This window comes from Neodiprion lecontei, chromosome 3, assembly GCF_021901455.1.
Source record: "Neodiprion lecontei isolate iyNeoLeco1 chromosome 3, iyNeoLeco1.1, whole genome shotgun sequence".
NCBI classification, from domain to species: Eukaryota; Metazoa; Arthropoda; class Insecta; order Hymenoptera; family Diprionidae; genus Neodiprion; species Neodiprion lecontei.
Window position 1 is genome coordinate 37,056,414 of NC_060262.1, and position 20,889 is coordinate 37,077,302.

A 20,889-nucleotide genomic window follows, 5' to 3' on the forward strand; every position below is an offset into this window, starting at 1 on the left:
GTAGTGTAAGTGCCCTTGGGTAGATATATTGTAAGTGTGCCTAAGTTTCGCACAGCAAAATGGTTCGAAGTTAGCCGCCTGATTCTACAAATTGTCGGAAGTTTATCTCGACGCAGCCGAGTAGCTGCTGGTCCTCGACCCGTACGAGTGATCCTCGAGAAAGGACGTTCCTTCGTATTCCGGTTGCCGGTGCAAATCAACTACAAATGCCGATTACTCGAGACTTTGGAATCCCTGAGTAGTCGGCCGACATTCGCGACTCGGACAAGACAATTCGAGAATTTTTGCATTTCGGTTGTGCTTGTCATTCAGCTACGAGCAGATTTTTCGAAGGGGCAATTTGTAACTTTTTTTTTAGAAATATCGATGCCTGAACGAATCGAAAAAAATTTCACCGCGAATTCTGAATTCTTTTATATTGTAGGGTCGAGCTTTGCCGAAGGAGAAACTTGGGCACAAACGAATTGAGTGATAGCTTACCAGTTATCGACACGTTTAGATCCAATTATCGATCCGTTTATTTTCCAAAATTATAAATTGACGGCGGAAATTCTGAATTTCTCGGTCAGACTAAACCAATTAAAAACACTACAAATTTATTTTTGGCAATTTTAAAACCAAGGATCAAACAGATACAACCAAAAAAGGTACACAATTGGGACAGGATTAATAACTGGTAAAATTACCTTGCACACGTTTTTTGTTATCCAGTGACGTACTTACACCAACCATTATCGTGAAAGATATAACTTCAGACGCAGTGATACTCAGCTGGATACTTTATTTTAGATCCCACGGGTGTTCTATGTCCATTATATACCCATTCTTGCCGAAGTTGTATTGGATAGGAAAACCCAGCTAGGCCTAGGGTATATGAAATTTATTTCAAAGTATATACACATACATACATATATATATACATATGTATATATATACGTGCGATCCAATAAGTTTTTCAGAGATGCGGCGGCGCGGACAATTGCAAAAGTTCGAAGCAGTTTAATCGAGGTGAAAGATTTATGTATTGCTTCGATAATACCAGAATGTTACCTGCGACTATACATACACGCATACATAGATTTCCAATACAGTGCCAGAATATATCGCGTGGCAGCAGCAGCAGCAGCAGCAGCAGTGAATTTATTCATGAATAATTTTCGTTCCAAGTTTCTCTGCGGTATAAGGTAACAACAAGAGCTCTGGTCTCTCGCAAGTTTTAGTAAACAACGTCTTTATTCGCGATCTTCGATTATCTCCGTCGTCGTTGAATCTCAGGCCCGAGTTTCGGAATCGCGGTGTCTGTAAGCTTCTACCCCGGTGAACGTGTAACTAGGCTGCGTTGCCGAGAGGTAATTATTCAGCCTGAAACTAGCCGATTGTTTAATTAGTCATTGGAGCCGACGGAACGACGTCACGTTTAATGGCGACGAGCGTGTGCAGTCGTAAACTCAATTTCGCCGAGCTGTTCAGCGTTACCGAGTTACCTGCAGTTTCGAGAGAGACTTAAATTCCTGTTCAATTATAACGCGCACGGAAATCCGACCAATTCAAGTCCGATGCATTAATTATCCGAGTCAATTCGGATTTTTACGTACACTGCATCGGCGACAATGAATTTTTTTTTCCACCGCACACAGTTATTAAAATCCTTTTACGATCCGCGCGGCTACGATATCTCTGATTTACATTTGTTTTTCATACGTCAAAAGTTACGCGACGTCCGTCCGCAGCAGCAGCCTTGTTTGTGCCGAGCTGGAGAAAAAAGAATAAATAAATAGGTAAATAAAAAAAGATTCCTTGATTATATCGCGGTTTCTCGTTCCGGTGAAACTGCCTCGTTGATCTCTGTCGAAATGGGCAGAAAAACAATTTTTTTTTTATCCCTCTTTCCCCGGCAAAATCCCGCGTACGCGAAATCGTGATATTTTCATATTTCGGCTCGGTTCATATACCGCAACGCTTATTGCGTTTCATAAATCACCCAACTTAACGGTTCTTGCAAATGAAGAAGTTTTATCACGCAACGCAGAACTTGCAAGCTCGAGAGAAAATCTCCGTCCTGAAAGTGACGTGAATTTCTGTTTTCTTATTACGTCTGCAATTAGACGCGTTTACTTGATTTCGCAATGACAAGTCTCTGCCGGGGATTCGTTGAAGCGCGGCGTTCTAGGTGCGAATGTGTAGTTTGAATGGGAAATCAGGAGATTAGCGAGCCATTCCTAGAGGGCGGTAGACCGGCGGCGGCAAACAGTTGGCGTTGAAAATAGTTGGCATTCCGCACTTAGTAATTAGTTAACTTGAAGTGTAATTGCCCCGACACGTCGACCCCGCCTCTTTACTTTACTCGCATCGTCGACTCTGCAGTTGGTTTGTCAAGTTGGAAACTCCTTCCGGTTTGTACCCGAAGTTATTACCTGCACCGTGTTACATTCTGCTGCACTGCTGTAGATGTATTATATCTATATTAGGTTGCTCCTTAATAGGGATGTTTTTGAATTTCTATGCTGACAGGGACTTGAACGCTTTTAAATTATTAGAAAAAAAAATTCCCTGAAAAATTGACCACGCTATGTCAACTCTGAGATAGTCCGCCTTGTGATCGAAGTATTTTATGGAAATAAAATGGGAAAAAATTTTGTTACTCTTTGAAATTTTACAAGACGTTGACGAATATATCGACAGTAATGGAAAATACATACTCTGGTAAAAAATTGCTCGCTCTACGATCAAGCTCTGACGCATAAAACGATGCGTAAATGAAACCGTTCGTATGTTGATTAACGTTCAAAGTTTAACTTGTATGAAATTTACATTCCGTCAAGTGTAGCTGCGAAATAAATAACTGTAACGTAAAATATATTGCATTGTATTTTCCAATAATTGTCGGTATATTCGTCAACGACTTACCAAATGTCAATATACTTCGATCGCAAAGCGGACTGTCTTGGAGTTCACGTAAAGAGCTCATATTTCCGGGTAATTTTTTTTTATATCAATTAACAAGCAATTGAGCCCCTGGGGGTATGAAAATTCAAAAACAACCCTATTAAATATCACCCTAATGTTATAATTTTTCTCTCATGTAAAATCCACCGACCACCTATAAATTTTCACCACAGTTTCCGTCGCTGATTATTTTCCTTCACCCGCTGACCGATCAACAATCCATTCACGCGTTAATTGCTTTCGCTGTGAAGCCATCTGGACCGCGTTACGTTTGGTATTTGCTGCTGGATTCAACCTGGTTCGAGCGAATGCTGGTTTTGGTTACAGCTAGTTCCGGTTATATCGAACCCGACAGGAACGTAGATACGCCGACTTGGTAAGTGGATTCTGGTCAGGCATTTCATAAAGGAAATACCGTTGTGGTTCTGGAACCCGGCGCGTCCCGCTTAACGAATTCTGCTGCAGCGATCACGTGGATTAAATTTTACGGACAGTGAAGAAAAATTGACACGCAGATCAAGGCGAGTGCAGGAATTTTGTGGCGAAATCTCCGATTTTCTGTGAAACGTGTGTAGTTGACTGATCGTGAGAGCAATTCGCGAAAGAAGGGAAGAAGACCCGAAAACGACGAGGTTCGAAACACTCGACGGCATCTTTGGAGTGGAGATCAACTTTTCATCCCAGACATTCCTGCAAGCTGCTCAACTTACCCTTAAAGTTTGTCGATTTAATTACGAACCCTATACGGCTGCATAATTTACCGTGTGATTGAAAGTTCTGCAAAAGAAACACAAGTATGCACATGTGACGCTGCACGTGGAACGAGAGTCTCTATTCTTTGGTAAAGGGAGAGTAAATTTGTAATACGAAAAGTTTTAACGATCTCCTAAAAAGTTGGTCAACTCTTCCGAAGCAGGATGAATTCGCGGAGGGGTTGAAAAAATTGGAACGTGTAACGCGAACGGTGATTCGCGTTTTTGAACTTATTTCTCGGCAGCCCCGGAAGTACGATACCTGTACCTAAAGCCTACGGTGCTTCTCGCTGTATGGTGGAAACAGAAACGGAGGAAGGTATTCCATAACTTTCGAGCACGTGCCGAGGGTCTCGCGGTTGTAATTCTGGTCCGGTACTTCGGGCAGCTGGATTATTATACACGCGGTTTCGCATACCTCAAATCCGCCAATTTCATTCGAAGAACATCGAGTTTGGTCTCAAGGATTAAAAAAAAGTAAGCCCGTTTCCATGTTTCCGAATCAATTTCGATCCCGAGACTCGAGGGGTTGTAATTGGAAAACGCTTCGGGCGTTTCGTGGCGAGTGAACCGCATTCTTGAAAATCCTGTCGTGCGAAATTGGAGGAAAAAATCGAAAGACGAAGAAAGTTTCCGGATACAGCTGCCTCGATCACACTCGTCCTGCGTGTGATGAATGTACGAATGTACGAATGCTTACCGCTGGATTCGTAGTTCGTTATATTTCGCTCGTAAAGAGACGCGCGATTGGCGATGCTGGGATGTTCGGGGGTTTACGTTATGACTGGCAGTAAAATTGGTAGGTGGTCGTAGGGCACCCCGGTAATCGTGGGAAAACTTTGGGCATCCAGATAGGACGAGCTATCAGTTGCAAGATGGGAGGATCAGGCTGGAAGTCGTCTACCGTCGACCCTGGTCGAGGGTTTTCCGACTTGCCTGGAATTGCAAGTGGACGAGATATGATCGGCAAACTCAGGCATAACGAGCCGAATCGGAGACTTTTACGCGACGAAAGAGTTTCGCGCTGAGGAGGATTTTTACACATCCGGTTACAATTATATCGGTGAAACGACGATCGGCTGGATGAATTAAGAGAGAAAATATGGTACGTTGTAATTAATGCGAAAATTTTGGAATTGAAAAAATTTTATTCGCCGCATTGGCTGTCACGTAATATTTTAATATATTGTAGGAATGTGAAATTCGTGATTTGATGTATCTATATAATAACATTTTTTTTCTCGTTTTTTAAATCGAATACATTACGCTGTAAAGATGTTAATTTTAATGCGTCTTTTTGTAAAAAATCTACACACGTACGATGTCTTTATTGATCGGAAATATGAGAAGGTGCAGATTTTTACTTATAGACAATTAATTAACGCGTATACAAACTGCGGCTGGTTTTGCAACATAGACACGTATTATATATATATACATATATATTGCAATTATGTGTGAAAACGTGACGCAGGAAATCAGGTAATAAACTTCGCTGAAACAATTTGACATTTTAATTTGCGTATATTTTAAGTAATTTTACATGAAAGATATTTTTGTTAGGTTATACATTTATTATTATATATTAGCGTTTATAATTGTTATGTTATTGAAAATTTCATTAACATATTTACGGTTAGTTCATTTATATATTTAATGTGCAAGCGAGCCTACAACATTAAAGACGTAATTTTAAACATCAGCTTGCCAGTGCGCGGCGCCCAACTGCAATTTGCAATCTCGATGAAGTTTTGCTCGTTAATCGAGAACGGAGACAAGAAAATATTTTCCTTTTCGCAGTGAGAGAACAAAGTGAATAGTTTTCATCGAAATATCGGTAACACTCGATGTAAAAAAATTGCAACTCGATGGCTTCAACATTCACTACAAGAATCAATTTCCGTCTTGCATTTTTTTGAAAATTTTCAGCCTCATCGTCATTTACCGATGATCCGGAATTTCGCTACTCGACTTAGTCATCGCCTGCAGAATAACGCGCACGCAGTAACAAGCAGGATGAAATTTTATGAATAAGAATTTTAAAGATTACAAATTTTTCCTAGGCCACCTCAAATTTTCATTTCAATATCAGATTAATTCTTCTAACCAATCTGCTAAATAGTAGAAAATTTGAAACGGCCAGTATGTCATATTTATTAATATAATATTATATTTCTAGCGTTTTAGAAAACGGATCTTTTTCTTTATGTTGTTGTTGTTGTTGTTATTATTATATGAATAAATTTTCTATTTTAATTTTGTATATAATGTATATATATATATATAATATTCTATTTATTAAGGAATCAGAAAAATTCACGAATAACAGACACAGCACGTTGTTTCTTTTTCTTCATTAAATTATTCTTTCTGTATAATATATATATATATATAATATATATATATATATATAATGATTATTTATAACACGGTGTTTTTCATTTTTATTCACGTTTCCGTTTCTTTTTTATTTCCGTTTCTTTCTCCCTAAGCGCTGGTGTAATATAATCTCATGAGATACATTCAACGATAGATTATACAATATAATATGTAACTACATAGTAAGTTGTCTAAAAACTTTTCTTTTTTTTCTTTTTCATATTAATCTTTATTTTGTCTAACAGTTAATTAGTAATCGGTTAATTTCATGCCAGCAGCGCGGCTTATTCCTCGCGTTCGCCATACGTTTTAATTAATCAATACGTACCGCAATTGTCTAAAATTCTTTATTTCTCACTATTTAAATGGTAACATACAATATGCCAAACTCGATAATTTTATCCGACTAAAGGACAACGAATCAATAGACTTTACATCGATACGTGTAAAAGAATAGAACACTTAGAAAATTCGTTGCTCCTTCGGACTACGTTCCTGCATTCATTACAGCGATAAAAACAACGGTTAAAATTCCCGATTATTTTTTATACCACAGCTGAGTGGTAAAATCGATACTTCCTATAATTATGAACGCAGAATTCGTCAACTTGCCCCTTCAAATATTCAAATTTCCCTTAATTATCAACCGCCCGCCGTTCACTCCGAGGACGCTTGACGTAACCGCGATTGAGACTACTAATCAATATTTAATAAATTAAATGCAATATTCCAAAGCGAAGTAAGCGAATACCGTACAACAAGCTGCCTGGTGGCACAAATTCAACTTGAAACACCGACTTTATTTTCTAATAGTTACTTCGATATGTACGTGCAGTGTGAGATGTGTTGGTGTTTTTTTTTCTTCTTTTCTTCTTCTTCCCCTTCTATTCTCTCTAATGGCGAAACCGAAACGAACAACTCACGTATTTCTAGTTACTGAATCGCGCGACTGATTGTGAAATTCTGACGATGAGTAACGCGAATTACGTCGTATAATGTCACTACGTATTTGTATGTATTACGTATAAAAAGCGCCAAAATTGAGAGCGAAAAAAAAAATTGTAATAAACTATTTATAAGTAAATGAAATGAGAGACCGATAAAACATTCGTTTTTCTTTCTTTCCTCGTTTTTTTCGTTTTTTTTTTTTTTTTTTCTTACTGCGAAAACGGAATAAGGGCACATTTATTGTACACAGAGCGAAACAATGTTCAGAATTGTACTTTTTCTAATATCGTCATGTAATTGTGTGTATATTATATTATGCATATAATTCTATGTAGTATCACTAATTAGTAATTACATTAGGTAACGATTTCTTCGTCTTTTCTCATTTTTTTTTTTTAATTCTTTTTTTTTTTATGTTCATTTACCTTCTCACGTTCTCTTTTCGTCCGACCCTTCTTATACGAATCTTAAATTTATACTGAATCTAATTTGTGAACCGAACGCTATACGTGTAGGTGAGAAATAAAATATATAATTTATCTATGTACAGGGAGTTTGTTCGTAATTATTTTTAAAATATGAATAACACCGCGGGCTGATTTTGACCGAGAAATTTAAAAATATTAAAATTTATTACGGATAGTCCGGAGGACAAACAATATTTTTGTAAATACCTGATTTCACTAACCATTTTTCTACGACACCTTACCTATCTATTTCAACTGATATCACGGGATATCAAACTAGATTTCTCTCGACTAGAACAATGTTGATAAGATTCTAAACAGTTGGAGAAACGAAGTTTGCGTTAGTCGTCAAAAGCATCAAATTTCATGTTATACCTCGAGCGTACATGTCGAATTTTCAAAATTCACGTTATGTGGATTTTCACATTATGAGCACCACGTGAATCTGAAAGCTGTTTTCTCTCTAGGTATAATGGTATTTGACTTTGTTTTTTAACAAGCATTGTATAAGTTATACACGTAAGACGTACAGGGTATATCCATCAATGGTGCCCGTGTTGCACATCGATTAGTAATATTATCGGTACATAATATAAATTTTATAATAACAAGTTACAAAGCCCTGATCGATTCGTACATAATGTAAGAACAATAATATATAATATAACAATTCAGAATAATAACTAATACAAGAGGATCGATGGATTGCGAATGCAATTATAATACATGCCTGTGCATATAATATGTTTAGGTACATGTTTGCCAAGTATGCTTTTTGATAGTATACGTTGCATATTCGTAGAACGTATTTTTTTTTTTTTTTTTAAGCTGAATATCGCTTGTTTTAAGAAATTCAAATTTACTTATTATACACAAATAGTTAGTTATTTTTACGATTAGATTTATCCATTCGAGTTTACGTTTGCTATTAATTATGAACGACAAACTTGGCATATTTAAGTGAGAAAAAGATGGTGGTGAGCTGCAGTCGTTTGGATGAAAATCGATAACAGCTGTGAGAGGAATTATGAGACGTGAGAGCAGGTGAAAAATGGAACGGAGAAATAAATCATCTTATAATACATGGTAATAAAAGTGAAATAAATGGGAGAGGAGTATCTACATCCTTAGCAAAAGAGGGTGCTGATTGGTCCGTGCGAAATGCGCCGTGTTTTGTTTTGTCTTGAATATATTATATATATATATATATATGTGTGTGTGTGTGTGTGTGTGTATAATAATTATAAGCGATCCCTTTACACTTATAAACTTTGCTTCAATTTCTTTTATACATATTACAACACACGGCACTAGGTATTTAGTGTGTATATGACAATTTATCCTTTTAGTAACGTTGTGTGCAATTAATTTGATTCCAAAAGCATTAATTTGCATCAATATGAATATAGGTATAATCATATTGTTTGTGGTAGCGGAAAACGTAGACAGAGATAGATATAGGTAGGTGTTATTAGGTATGATCGCTTACCTACGTAATCGCTTAAAACGTAGTTTTTCAATTTATTATAATAGTACTTATATTTGACTCGATAATAATTAATGCGTTGTTATTTTTCCTCTTATTACCCTTCTTCCTATTCCTCAATTCCGTTTTCTTCTTCTTCTTCTTCTTCTTCTTCTTCTTCTTCATATTCTTACTTTTTGGCATTGGCGTACGGTCACTTCGCCGCTGAACTCTGCGGGCCAAGTAATTATACTATTCGGAAATTTTGGACCTGGTGAAAACAGTAGCTTAAACGAGGTTGACTCCCGCCATGAAATCCTCCCGCAGGATGGGAACCACCGTCGCCCCAGCGGCGGCCCTCCTGAAACAGTGGTTTAGAAGAAAAACCTCCTGGTTATTATACATCGGAAACAACACTTGTTACAACATCACGTATCATTACGCTGTACGCGTGGCCAATGACACGTCAGCAATTAAAAGATCACCGTAAAGGACAGTTGTTACATACACTTTTATCTCGACAAAATTCCTCTCTTGCAGGACAGTGTAATATTCATGTACAAAAGCAGAAAAGTTCCAGGAATTTTACGCTCGAACTGCCAACTGCGCTGATGCGTATAAAATAAGTGAAAATAGGTTGAACTTCAGGATGACAAAAAATGAGAACCCTCGCGTCATTTCAGGTGTAGGTTTCAACTGTCAAGCCGATTTAACCAAGCCGCACAATGTCACTACGTATGGTCCGAGAGGAGCCGTAAGAGCTTTTTTTGTACTGACAACCCGCGTACTTTTTTTCTCCGATATTTCATTTTCATTTTTTTCGCACCGCGGTAACTGGACACCCTCTCGCATACCGACAGTGAGCCAAGTTGTACCGAAACTAAAAGCGAAGCTCGAACGGACAGCGTCTGGGCTTTGATAATTTGCGGTAACCTCACGTCATCAAAGGCACGCTCGTATAACTAATGATTTATTTCACCAAACAGACCCTCGGAGCTTCGTGCCCTTGAATTTTCACTCGGTGTCACTAAAAAGTTGTCTGAAGTAGTCGAGGAGAAGTTCGCCAACTTTCAAGGCACGAGCTTTTTCACCGGCGACACGTATTTAGCAATGGTAATCGCTTCCAGCGATCGTTGCAAAAAAGGACCGGTTATTTGGTTTTTAAGAAGGATTCGACCGTGTGTGAAGACGGTGAAAGTGCACGGCGTTCTAAAAAATTTTCCTTCTGCCTAAACGAATTAAATAAAAAAATATCCCGAGTAGGACCCACGTCACGAAAGGTCGAAAGGTTGACACACAAAAATCGACGGTTGTATTTTTTCTTTTTTCTTTTACAAAGACCTACGTATCCAAGATTCTTCCGCATACAAAGTTGAGCTCAAGATCATTTCTACATACGTGCGTGAAGATCTCCGTGGTTCTCCACCACCGTGCAGTCCAGGCACAAGGACGTCGAGTTTGCGGGAATGATTAACGTTTCAGCGTGACGCGCACTGTTCGCCATCATCGCTCCGAGCGTGAGTTGGCGACATCCGATGTCACGTCGGCCAATTTCGAATGTGGTGCCGGTGAATATCCGAGAGCGTTGAGGGACACTCAATTGACCATTCTATCGGATAATTCGAATGAGCTACAGGTATGGTCTGAATACGCGAAGCGTAGCTCCAGCGGCGCAAGCTGCGGGTGTAAAATTACACCCAGATATCGTCACCCTTGGAACAAACACGAATGCACGAATCATCGTACCTACGTGCAGTTCGCGTCGGTACTCACTTGTTGAGCCATGAATATTCATGTTTTGTAGGGACTCCGGTTCAGGTCACCAAGGCAATTCCCCGCGGGCAAGTAATTGGTGAGGACCTATTCCACATGTGTCTCGACCCGTGCCAAAGAACCTGCATTACAGAGACGCGGATGCTGATTGCCTGAAAAATAATTCGGGAGTTTCGCGGGCCTGCACAGCTTTTGTAGGTTCTGATTGAATCGGGATTTCACACCGTTTCAATCGGCACGGCGGTGCTACGGGAGTTGGTAACGATCCAATCGAGATGCTCGCGTCTAGGTGCTAATCTAGCCCGATTAGCGCCGGTAATCGAATTTAAGGATTTGAATGATGTAAGAACGGCATTAGGAATCCCACTTTCCGGAATTAACCTTGCGTGTCCCTTCCACCTTGGATTCGCGGCCTTTTGGAAAGGCGGCCGTGCCTCGAAACGCCTGAAAGTTCTGTGCCTTGAGCCGTAAAACCGATTTTATCACCTCGTGAAGAAACGGTCATTTCTCGACACCGGGTCATCAATTTCCTTCGTAGCGGTCAGGCGGGGTCAATGCCAGGGTAAGCCCACAATCAAATCCGCCAATTTCGTAAGGTCTAACTATTCAAGTGCAAATAGCTTTCGATCTGGTAAGGCTGTACGGTCGTCTAGACCGGTTATTGCATCGAAAGACCCCCAGGTCGATCCTTTCGATAGACCGGCAATGGCATCGCGCGTATATTTCTATTTTCATGCACTTAGATATACTTTTGTGCGATTTGAGAGGCTGGAAAGGTTCGCGTCGAAGGCGGTGAATTATTTATTATAGAACTCGGGCGCCCGAAGGACGTTATTTTTACAATATAGGATTCCTAAGCCAGCCGTTTCGATGTATACTTTGATATAGAATTGATTTCAATTAAAAAGTGAATCGTGGGTGTGATGAAACTGCTAGAGCAAAACGGTTCTTCTTTCACCGTTATTGGCAACGATTCAAGTGGAAAAAAAAAATCGTCAACGTGATCATAACTGGCGTCGTAAATGTTCCTCTCGAAGATTTTCCCATGATTCAATCGACTAATATAGTCCAAGATAGTAAACGTCGAGCGTCTACTACTGTTTGACGTCTGTTCTTTTTTCACATCGTCCAAAGTCGAAACTAGAGGGAGAGACGGATGGGCAGCTGCGTATAATCCAATTTTAAAGTTCCCTTGTATTTTCAGAAGCTGCAAGCTTCTTACAACCATTGTTCCAATTATTATCATTGGAATTACGGTCTCGCCCTCTGAAATATTAATTATTCAAATCTGTTTCAAACTTCTTACCCAAAGAAGTATCTGCAGAGTGGGTGGTGTAAGGTTGTACCAACACGGATCAATTCTTCGAGAATACTTTACGTGGAATACCTGACACCAGATGTTGCGGGAGGTTGAATAAGAGCTCAAACTTGAAGGAATTATCTGTAGAAAGTTTTCGTGCTTATGCCAAGGTTGTAAGAACTTGAATCTGAATCTTACCCCCTCCCATCTCTGTACATATCCGAATAAATGTCAAACGAACGATTCTCTTGATTTCGGGATGAAATGTTTCGAATTAGAGAGAAACAAAACTTCAACTCACGTATCCAACAACACGAATTTGTAAAGCCTACGAAGTCTGGCTTCATCCCTATCACAAATGCTTTTCAGAAGTTTCGTCAATAACCGATTTCGTTTCTACGGTGAAGGTTTTCACATTTTTCTTTTAATCTAAAGAATGGAAGAAAAGTGACCCTAAATTTCCACATCGATTGCTGCTACAGGTCACTCGAATTCCCAATATCTGTCCTGGGAAACGTGAGTTCCTCTGCACACTTCGATCACTTTTGAAATTTGTTTTGCACTCTGATAGAAATTTTGTAACAGGATTTGATTTCTTGCTACGAATCTGATCACTTCAACAACCAACCTGTAGCTCACAAAGATGTCGAAACATGTGCGAAAAAGATAAAACCTCCCGGATAGAAAAGGTGATAAAGTGCGGTTGAAAGGGTCATGGAGCAATTTGGAAGGTCTCAGATTGCCGGAGGATCAACGAGGTGATTGCGTTAATTCTTCGAGTACCTACACGAAAAGCCGAGAGTTTCACATATTGCGGCTATGCGCTTCTTACAAAGGGAATAGACGAGCTAACAATAAGCTGCTTGTACTTTTTTGCGGACCGAGTGTCGAGCTGCCAGGCCACGCCGCGTTAATAAAAGAGCACAGTAGCCGGAACGAGAAGGGAGAATAAAAGGGGAAAGGAGGAAGAGTGTGTTGTGTGAGGAAATAAAAGGGCGAAGAAATTCTCCCGGAGTTACTGGCGCCGTCTGTCAGCGTGCGGAAATGAATTATTGCACACAGCTCGGGTCGTCGCCGATGAAGAGGAGCCGGTGTTATTCATTTTATAGACGAAGGCAGGGCGAGAGGTGAGAAGACTCCCTGTTTTGTGCATTTATAGCTCGCTTTACGAGACACCCGGTCATCCATACGTGTTGGATCGGGGAAGGCGATGCCAGGCGGTAACATATCGATGACGCAAATATCTACGCTCATATGTGTAACTCCGATCGTAAAACCACTGGATTAGGTGCAGAAGACTCCGAAACGATCCTCTAAGTTTCGTATTATGTACCCCGTGGAGTTCCGGAAGAGAATTTCTGACATCTGTGATTGGGACTCGTTTCATCGATATTTTACGACTCGCGTCGTGCGGCGAATTCGGGGCGTTAAACTATCCGTAAAGATCGGCGAAGGGCAAAATTACGTGATTCTCGATCACTCCGAATCGCGCACTCAGTACAGCAGAAACATGCTTTTAACGTTAACGCGTACTTTGAACGGGTCGGAAAAATTCTTCCCTTCTTTTCGAAGCGTTTCTTTGCCCTGGAAGGGTAGTTTAAAAAATGGAGGGCGGTTTCGACTTCGCTGATAGTTTCCACGCGGTGCGTATAAATTAGGACGTAGAAACTGCGCGTTTTGAACTAGCTTCTCGATTCTCTGGGCAGTCTGGCCAAAACTACGGCTGGAAATATCCCGCAACGATTACTGGGCAGCTATTATTGCCATTATCAATGGAAGTTTACGGTCAGTTTCAGCGGCTCAACTGCGAACCGAAATTTCAATTACAAATGGTCGAACAACATCGCCTGAGTTTGCTCGATAAAGGAGATAAATGGGGTATTTAATTGACTCGAAATTCAGCCGCTCTACTTTCGTTTTCTTTTTTTCTTGCACTCCTCTCGCATTCGCGGCTACGATCAGGATTTAGGAGATTCCAGTTGACAGATAGCGAACCCCTTTCGCCAATTTATTCTCACCTTCGGGAAAACCAATATCTTGCTTATTGTCGTAGATTTCGCCATTTCGCGTCGCTGTTATTAATCACGTTTCGTCGCCCCAGGCTAGATTCGATCATCAATTTCTACTCCCCATCAGCCCTCACGCAGTCATTTTCCCACAATCACGAATGACTAATTCGAGATGGAATATTCGAAAGATTGCGGCTCGCGCGTCGTTCCGCGTCTGCAAATTACGACTTTACAATAATAAAATCCGCCAAGCTTCCGATCTCGTTAATAATTCATGTGCGCAATAGTTCGGGTGAATTTTTACGTGGAAGGTGAGTTTGAATTTTTTCCTGGAACAGATTTGTTCCGCGGGTAAATTACGGCTGGGACGCTCGGTTGGCGCGGTGCGGATCTTTATTCGTCGATTGACCCCGTGGACAAAAAATGCGAAATACGTGAAACGGAATGATTTCTGCGGCTATATCTACTCCGGCTGTAATCCACGGTCGCAGGTGGAGGAACGGAGAGCAATTTCAATTTGATCTCGGCGCTCTTCGCGCGTGGCTCGGCTCTCGAAGCCTCTTAAGTAGAATCAAGTAGGTACCTACTTGGCTTTACAGCTCCAATTTTACAGGTTTTACAGACTGATAGACCTCCAGTTTTACTACCTCAACGGGATTCACGTTCCCCGGAGGTAATCACTCTGCGTACCCGATCAATGATTGAAAGTTCCCATCGAACCCGATCCGCTTCTTTAGCTCGTTTCAATCGATCGATCCGTCTTCTCGAATTGTTTATATTTTTATTTATTTTTTTATCCCGGCACGGACGGTGATGTACAATGAAAGAATTTTCATTATTTTTCCGAGTCACCGTATTTTCAACGCGGAGCTTCCGGTCTTCTGACATTTCGTTTTATGATAATAAGCAAAAGTCAATTTGCTTCCCTGTCGTTACGGACTTGCAGCGACGGGGTGAGATTGGAGTATATATACATATATAGGTGTATCGTGCATAATTTAAAAAATTATTACCGAGAACAGATGAGAGAAGAACGAGTGTATCGCGTAAGGAAAAAATATGATTCCTCGAGGGTCGTTGAGACGCGGGGGAGACTTTGACGTTCTAAAACCTGCCTCTCTGGTTATTTTGCAATTTATTTGAATCATTTCGTGCTTCATTTATCCGCTCGTTCGCCTTCCACGTTCATTTAGTAGGAATTAACTGCCGCACAGGTGCTTCAATTCCGCAGGGCAACAAAGAGTGGAAGAAAAGTAGACACCAATTAACGTGGGTGGAGATCTCATTCTCTTTGTCTCTCTCCTTCTCTTTCTCGTTAGGTATTTCAAATTTCTCGTTTCGCTAATTAGTGCGCACGTAGATTACAGAAGAGAATTTTTCAACTAGATTAACGTCGTAATTACTCGACAATTTTGACCCTCTCTATTGATTTTATTCTCACCCTTTAAGCCGGTTCAACTTCTGTCGCTGGTTTCACTTCGTTTCGGACCCAGCTGGGCTAACGAGCTGAAAAAGTTTCTCGTGTTATTATTATATATACACTACGAGCAGTGTATGCGAGAGTCGAGTTTCGGGCTTGTGTCAGAAAAGCGTAAAAAAATCTGAAAAAAAGAAAACGAATGAAAAAAAAACCGGAATCGCACTCAACTTTGCGGAAAAGTTTGCCAAGTTGTAAAGAAAAAGATGTGCGCGTTCACCGGTAACGGCGCCCCTCGTTTCTGAAGCAGCTTTTATTTGCGAAAAGGAATGTAGGCGACTTGCATAAGTACGGGGCTTCGGGGGCGTGGCGGTTAACTATAATTTAATTAAAATTCTGTCTACTGAGATTACTAATTAAACTTGAGATTGTTTCGTTGAAACCTTTCTTTCCTTATTTTTTATTACACTCACCGTGAATAAGTGGGCACTGCAAGTTTTAAGAACCAAAAAAAAAAACAAAAAAAAAAGCAAAAAAGGAATAATCTCGGGTAACAAAACGAAATACGCACCGGAGTGAATTCAACTTTTCAGTACGGCGGCACGTATACATATATAAGTTATAAGTTCTCTTTCTCCCTTTGAATTTCACCTTTTAAACTAGTTCTATAAAATGCTCGTCATGCAGACGACGCAAAGCTTTGCCGTACTTTTGAGAGCATTGCTACCCGTTCCGCGAATCCATTTATTGCTATCGCATTTCTTCTTTCTTTTTGCAATGAACAGATTCGAAACACTTTATACTGCAAGTGACGAACCTTGAAAGTCCGTGTTTTTATTCCTTCGCTCTTTTGTGCTACCGAAAGTTGAAGGGGAGGTTCAAAAATTGTAGAAAAGTTTGCGCGAATCACCGTTTACGACGAACCGCGCGAACTTTCTCTCCGTACAACATTTCCACCAGACTGAATTGTGGATGCGTTGAAATTGCGCGAGCGTACGTACAACTTTTAATTAAGTATGCGTAGATCCGAAGCTGGCCGTAATTCGACCTTATACCACGCCGTCTGTTAAAATCTAATAAGAACTTGGAGTTATTCAAAATGAGATGTATCTGTGATCGGGAACTAACGAAACTTTGACTCACCGTGCGTTAATGTACAGAGTGTGCAAAGATATCGTTGAAAATTTTATTGAATCAATTATTCTTCGCGTTACTTTGAAAGTTGAAAATGCACCGTATAAAATTTAAGAATGTACATAAACGTCGTTACTGAGGAGTCATTCTTGTTCATAATTCCTGTGCAAGAGAAATCAACAAACAAATAAGAAGAAAATCGAGTGGAATTATTACTTTCAATTATTTTCAACATGAAAACTGATTCTGAGCAGTGCGGGCACAGAAAAAGTAAAAACGACTTAGAGTCTGACCACACCGTGTCTTTACTACTTGAGGACCATGTTCATTGAAAAATTTACGTTGCGTTGGCCCCTAGTTTCCATTGGACTAAACCATAATAACGTAAGAAAAAAAAATGTAACGAATGACAAAATGTAGATTCCCATTAATGGATTTTCAATCCACTACTTCGAAAAAAAGTAACACAGTGGTTGAAAATTTTTGGCACTCTTTGTGGACGGTTGGAATACAATTTATTGGGTGTTTGTCGGGCTTTGTGTTAATTGAACGGTAAGCCTTGTTGGATCCGACCGTATTGATCGTTGATAAATCTGCAGGGGAACGGTATGTTCTCGCTCAGTACAGAACAGATACATATTTGTTAAACAATTGATTGGTTTGCCCACGTGTACAGTATTCCACGCATACAGTATTCCACGCATATTACGACTGGGTCCGCAATATTCGTAGCCACCCGATGATCAGTGCTGGTAGCCAGTCGCTAGCTGGTCCGAATCAGGAACCTAGCATCCTACCTTGGGCTTAAACAAGTCCCGGAAAATTGGTAACGAGGGGGCGGAACGAACTACCCTCGCAATTAAAAGAGTACGCCCTCGGTGAAGAATGCACCCCAATTATAATTGACTAGAGATAATATACGGGTGTCGGGTATTTTCGTAAATTTTTTTCATTCCATTCGATCGGCAAGAATTTCGGCGTCGTTCCGAGGCGGTGATAAATTTTCGACGGAGGAAAGCACTAATTATCGAAAATGCGGGCCTCGCACGCGTCGTCGGCTCATCGTCAGTCGCTCGATGCACGTCGAGTACTGTTGCTGTGGCTTTTGCCGCGGAGTTTGTAGCGGCGTGGTTCCTGCGGCGCGACGCAATTAACATGACGTAATTAATAATTAATCTGCAGCTGGGCGATGTCGCGTTCCTCGGGCTTGCATGGAAGGGAGAGAGAGAGAGAGAGAGAGAGAGAGAGCGAGGTAGAGAGCGGAAGAGAAGGCTGGAAGGTATATTCCGCACGGTGGAAGGTTGCAGGCTGCAGCCGCGCTGCGATATTACAGCTTCGCTTTGCCACTTTGCAGGAGGGCAAAATTATCCGACGAAACGAAACGCGGCTCTGTGCGGTTCGTTCGCGAGGGACTCGAAAGCTTATCGAATTAAATGACGCCCCTGTACTTCCGCCATCGCACAACACTGCACACTGAATATCGCACGCATGCGACAAATAGCCCGACCACTTCCCGCTGGATTGGAAATATTCGGTCAGAGGTCATCGATTGACGGATTGATCGCTGTGCAGGCGCGTGTGTACCGTTAAGTTAATTGTCTGGCCGATGCGGTATAGATTAAACGTAGATCGTCAAACCTGCACCTTCGTTGAGAAGAGCAATCAGCGCTATGACGCGAGTATAGACTTCGTTCTCACGAATTGTCTGGCGATCGAGTAGACGAGAAAAGGAGAAAGGGAAAAACTGACCCGTCTCTGAAAAAAAAATTCACCGCAGCGACGAAACACCAAAAAAATAAAAAAAAAAAACAAAACGACCGTATTATAGATAACGCGGAGATCTATCCCCGTCCCGTGAAGAGGAAATGGCTGAGCTTTTTTGGCGCGAAGAAATAAATTCAAACGTTTGTGCGTAGCCTGATCCCTCGGAAAAGTGCTCGTTTGAAATATACGTGTGTTCGCCGTTTTTCTGACTGCACTCATTTGTCGGTTCCTGTTTTGAACCCCGCGTAGCTCTTAAGCTTCTGCAATTTGTCAACGCTTCATAGGAAATATACCGTTGAAGAGTTTCGCTGGGTGCACACATTTTGGAAGAATTTTCTTTCAGTATTTTATTATTCTTTCAGTCGCTTAGCTTCGAGAATAGAAACGAGATGGAGTCCCTGCAGTTGGATCTTCAATTTCCCGGTATATGATTGTTCGGGATATTAATTTCCTATTCCTTTCACAGCGGATGGTACGGATAGAAGTCTCTGAAAGGTATAACGTCCAGTCCCATTGTCAGGCTAAATATATGTTACATATATATATATATAAAAACATAGAGAAATGATGAATTTAAGTTTGTGTAAGTTTGATAATCCAATCTGAATTTCATAAAAAGAAGGAAAATTGAAGGAAATTATACTAATGCGGATATCTGATTAATCCTTCCATTACTGGCCGACTGCTTTCGATGACGGTGTATCGTGTGGTTACACACGATTCGATTTCCATCGAATTAAATAAGAGATAAATATCGACCTTGTAAGATGTGAATTTTTGTGACAAGGAAAGCGGAAACGCAGTTTTTAACCGCAAGACGGGGTTCGTCGACGATAGGCGAAATTCTCTTCTGCACACTTGATGCAAATTAAATCGGTCGAGAATGGGTGTGATTTGTGTGGCGACAGTTGAAACGCCGATGCTAGTCCGCAGGGGTCGGAAGTGAGAATGGAAGCCCTTGAGGGAAATTCACGGTCGTGTTTACCGTCTTGGTCGTTTGAAAAATGCTTAAAAGTTTTGTCGGAGCGGGTCGTTCGCCGAGTTTGAATTCTCAAAGTTTCCGAAACGTCGAGGGTTATAGGTGTTTGTTCACGCTTAGCAACGACTTCGTCAGCGCGAGTAAAGCATTCCGTCATTTTATGTGCGCGGCGAGGGAGCAGAAACGAGAAATTCTTCGTGCTGAAAATTCGAAAAAAAATAAGCGTGTATATTACGGTTGAGCGTAAGAGGGAAAAGTGGCGTTTTTTCAATATGGCGAAAATAAAGATGTCACTTTTGGGAAAAACATTTTTTTTGGAGGATGTCGTGTAAGGAATTTAACGGGGAATAACAAATGGCTCCAATTCCCACGGGCTGCTTAGCACCGTCGGCGTTTCCAACATCGAACCTTAGGATACACACTCGATTGAACGCCAAAGGGAAAGATTGATTTATCGGTCACGCGGCTCCGGTAACCATTGGTATTTACAACATTGGCCAATTCTAAGGCGGCTCGATTCAACGGGCACAATAGCAGAAGCCACGCCACGGTTGTACTAAATCGACGAAATTCGAGGCATCGATTTCCTTGAAATTCCCTCGGTATGTCTACTACCGTTTTCCTTCCCTCCCAACTTCCTCTTCGCGAATGATTTCCTGCTCAGAACTCCTAAACAAATTATTTCACCGATAGATTTGAATATTGACTCAAATCCATGGCTTTGCAAACGCTCGCGGCACACAATGACGATGAACGACGAATAACCACGTCGTACGTTCACGAAGAATCAAAGATTTATACACTGAGACTGGTAGTTAGAAACAATAGTTTCAGAGTGAGAAGATACTATCAGTTATACAAGCTCCGAAAAATGGTGAGAATAAAAGAGTTCGGTCACCAAAAAACGGTTATTTGTTTATTAATTCGTTGCAGTGAATCATGATAATCAATAAACTAAAATCGATCTGAGAAAGCCAGAATCTTTGGTAATACATATCTCGGTGTGAAAAGTGGAGTATCTCATATTAAGTAGTTGAAACTCAATATACAGGAGTCTTTACAATTTTCATTATTAAGAGCTTATTCGGAAAATTTGACGTTGTGAGGGGTGATAAGAAATATTGTTAACGGGTAGCAATCGACATAATGAAGTAAGCTCACGATAATATATAGATAAAAAGGTTTCGTTACTGTTAAAAAATTGAGGGCTCGATGACTGATATTATGCCTCCAGAATCCATTCAGCGGATGGCTTGATTTATAACATCTCCGATGCGCGTTTTTCAATCGAACAAAAGGGTTAACGGACTCGATGTTGGGTTCTGAAATTCAATTTTACATTCCGAATTTTCGTTTGCGTAGACAGAATAATTTATGACCCGAAGCCCTGGATTTTCGGGCTGTATGATAATTAAAAAAATAATCTACTGCCACGTACTGGGATGGAGAACCACGCTCATGGCTGCGAGGAAGAATTAGTGCGTTCACAAATCACTGACTGCAGCTCCGATCATTTATTATTTTAGCCGTAGAATTACTTCGGGCTTTCCTGCGAG

General features: G+C 40.7%; 1 protein-coding gene across 6 annotated transcripts in view; it reads right to left on the minus strand.

Annotated features, from left to right (window-relative positions):
• Nucleotides 1–6,238: 6,238 nt before the first annotated feature.
• The window catches only part of LOC107223798 (KH domain-containing, RNA-binding, signal transduction-associated protein 2), a 124,813-nt gene continuing 110,162 nt past the window's right edge, over nucleotides 6,239–20,889 (minus strand). For 3 of the 6 annotated variants that reach the window (XM_046734227.1, XM_046734224.1, XM_046734222.1), the window contains one exon: nucleotides 6,239–9,324. In XM_046734227.1, the coding sequence (XP_046590183.1) occupies nucleotides 9,246–9,324 (79 nt within the window). In that variant the 3' untranslated portion in view covers nucleotides 6,239–9,245. Of the gene's footprint in view, nucleotides 9,348–20,889 lie in introns of all 6 variants that reach the window. The other 3 variants (XM_046734223.1, XM_046734226.1, XM_046734225.1) reach the window with 3 other exon arrangements.